The sequence below is a fragment of the Pistacia vera genome, unplaced genomic scaffold (assembly GCF_008641045.1).
Source record: "Pistacia vera cultivar Batoury unplaced genomic scaffold, PisVer_v2 Contig166, whole genome shotgun sequence".
Lineage (NCBI taxonomy): Eukaryota > Viridiplantae > Streptophyta > Magnoliopsida > Sapindales > Anacardiaceae > Pistacia > Pistacia vera.
In genome coordinates, this window is record NW_022195747.1 from 107,219 (window position 1) to 109,405 (window position 2,187).

Consider the following 2,187-nt stretch of genomic DNA (forward strand, 5'->3'; position numbering starts at 1 on the left):
GATATTGCTCCACCAAAATTTTCATCCTTATTTGGTGATACCCAAATGGATTTCAATTAAAACATTCATTTATTTAGGAGGTGTTTGGTTTCTTTGTTTTTAAATTCTTTCTTTTTTTTTTTTGTTGGTAACCGGGGTATCCGAGCTAACTTGTGCGCATCTCAATTAATCCTCAGGGTATTGAACACCTTACAAGCTCAAAGAACTAAGTAAATCACAATGTGATAGGTGACTCCAAAGTTTGAACCCAAAAACTCAAAGAAGGGAGCAAACCTCCTTAATGGTCAAGTTTAATAAAACTGAACCTGGACAAAATCATAGCAACGTAACAAACCAAACTTGGACAAACTATAGATAGAATATAATGTATTTCACTGCATAATTTATGATTTTTCATTGCATAAGGGTTTGTCATTTTTTTCTTCTCCTCCTTCATCTCTCTTCACTCAAACATCACTATCGTTTTAGAAAGCTACACCAAAATATTTAAAATAGCATCATATTTACCAAGTTACCCTCTAGTTAGTAATGGGCTTAGACACCGGCCCTAACTAAACGTTACTAGAACCGTCACTGTTTTTGTTACCGTTGCCGAAAAGTTGAGTGTTTCTCTTCTTGCGCTTGGAATCCCTCAACCAATGGAAGTTACCGAAAAGGACCTACATCTCGTCAAGGGTTTTACCCTGTGTTTCCGGAAGCATGGTATAAAAGAACAGCCAGGCTACCGTTGCTATTCCCGTGAAAAGGAAGAAGGCTCCGCCGATTGATATGGCCTTGTAAAGGGATAAGAAAGTCGTTGCCATGACCCCACTTACAACCCTATTCATTGCAACTCCCATACTCGCTCCCTGAGCGCGTAGCTGCAACGGGAAGATATCTGAGCTATAGACCCACGTGATGGGCCCCCTTCTGATCGAGAAGAATGCATCGTATGATAACACCGTGGTGAGGGCTAATCCTACAGCCCATGGTAACCTTACGTGGGAGTGATCAATGACCGTTAAAGAGAATCTGAGGGTGGCAAGGGACAGGATCATACTCGCCACACTACTCAAAAGCAACGGCCGCCGTCCGATCCTATCAAGCAAAAATGTAGCCACTAAGATGAAAAGAATCTTGAGAAATCTGACGGCTACTGCTGCGAGTAACTTGAGGTTATCAGATGTAATCCTGGCTTTTTCAAAGATCCTGGGACTGTACAAAACGACAGCGTTCATACCCGACGACTGTTGGAAGAAATGAATACCAATGGCACAGATTAAATAATGACGAACCGCCGGTGTAGGATGAAGGAGGAGCTCTCTCCATACACCCTCCCCGTGGCTACGTTTCTCAACCCAAACGACGTCGTCGTTGCATTCTTGGGGAATGCCAACAACTTCTTTAATATCGGCAAGTCTTAAGGTGGCTTCGTCTTTAGAGTCGGAGGTTCTGTTCAGGACTTTCCTGGTGTCTCCAAGCTAACCCTGCATGACCAGCCAACGAGGTGACTCAGGCATGGCTAAGACACCGACGGCCAACAGCACGGAAGGGATGGCGCTGATGCCAAGCATCATTTGCCATCCCAAGTGAAGTGGCAACTTCGAGAATGCGTAGTTTGAAACGCATCCCAGTAGTCCCCCTCCATTAATGAACTCTTGTGGTGCAATAATAAAAGCTATTTTTAGTATTGGAAGAGTACATTTTTATTGAAAATTCCAAGAGGGTGGCGACTTTACGAGCTCTTAGGGTAGTGGATTTTGCCCAGGCAGCCTCCGTGCTCTCACATTATTTGTGAAAACTTAAAAAAAATCATAAAAGTAAATAAAATAATACAATATCAGTAATATGAAAGAAAATAATATACTAACACAATACTTTATCACTTGGATAAATTTATGAGAAACAAAACCTTAAGCAAATTGAAAATAACATCTAATTCACGAGGAAACATAAGAAAATTTTTACGTGGAAAAACCTCTTCAATTAAAGAAAGCAGAAAACCATAGGAATCTAACGATTCACTTAAATCCAATATAATTAAAAGAGTTTACAACAATTACAATCCAACAAAAATGTTCTACACAAATTTCTTATTTCTCTTTTTTTTGTTTTTTTTGGTTTTTTTTTTTTTTTGGTTTTTTTTTTGGTTTTTTTTTTTTTTTGCTTTCAAAGATTATAATATAAATTTTCATGACTTTGATCAGG

General features: G+C 39.4%; 1 protein-coding gene across 1 annotated transcript; it reads right to left on the minus strand.

The window, feature by feature from the left end:
- Nucleotides 1-382: 382 nt before the first annotated feature.
- On the minus strand, nt 383-1,608 carry LOC116125454 (polyol transporter 5-like). The gene is made up of 2 exons (XM_031411170.1): nt 1,522-1,608; nt 383-1,460 (listed from the first exon to the last, which is right to left on the minus strand). Exons 1-2 carry the CDS (start codon nt 1,606-1,608, stop codon nt 660-662), a joined length of 888 nt encoding a protein of 295 aa, XP_031267030.1. The 3' UTR covers nt 383-659.
- Between the last annotated feature and the right edge of the window lie 579 nt (nt 1,609-2,187).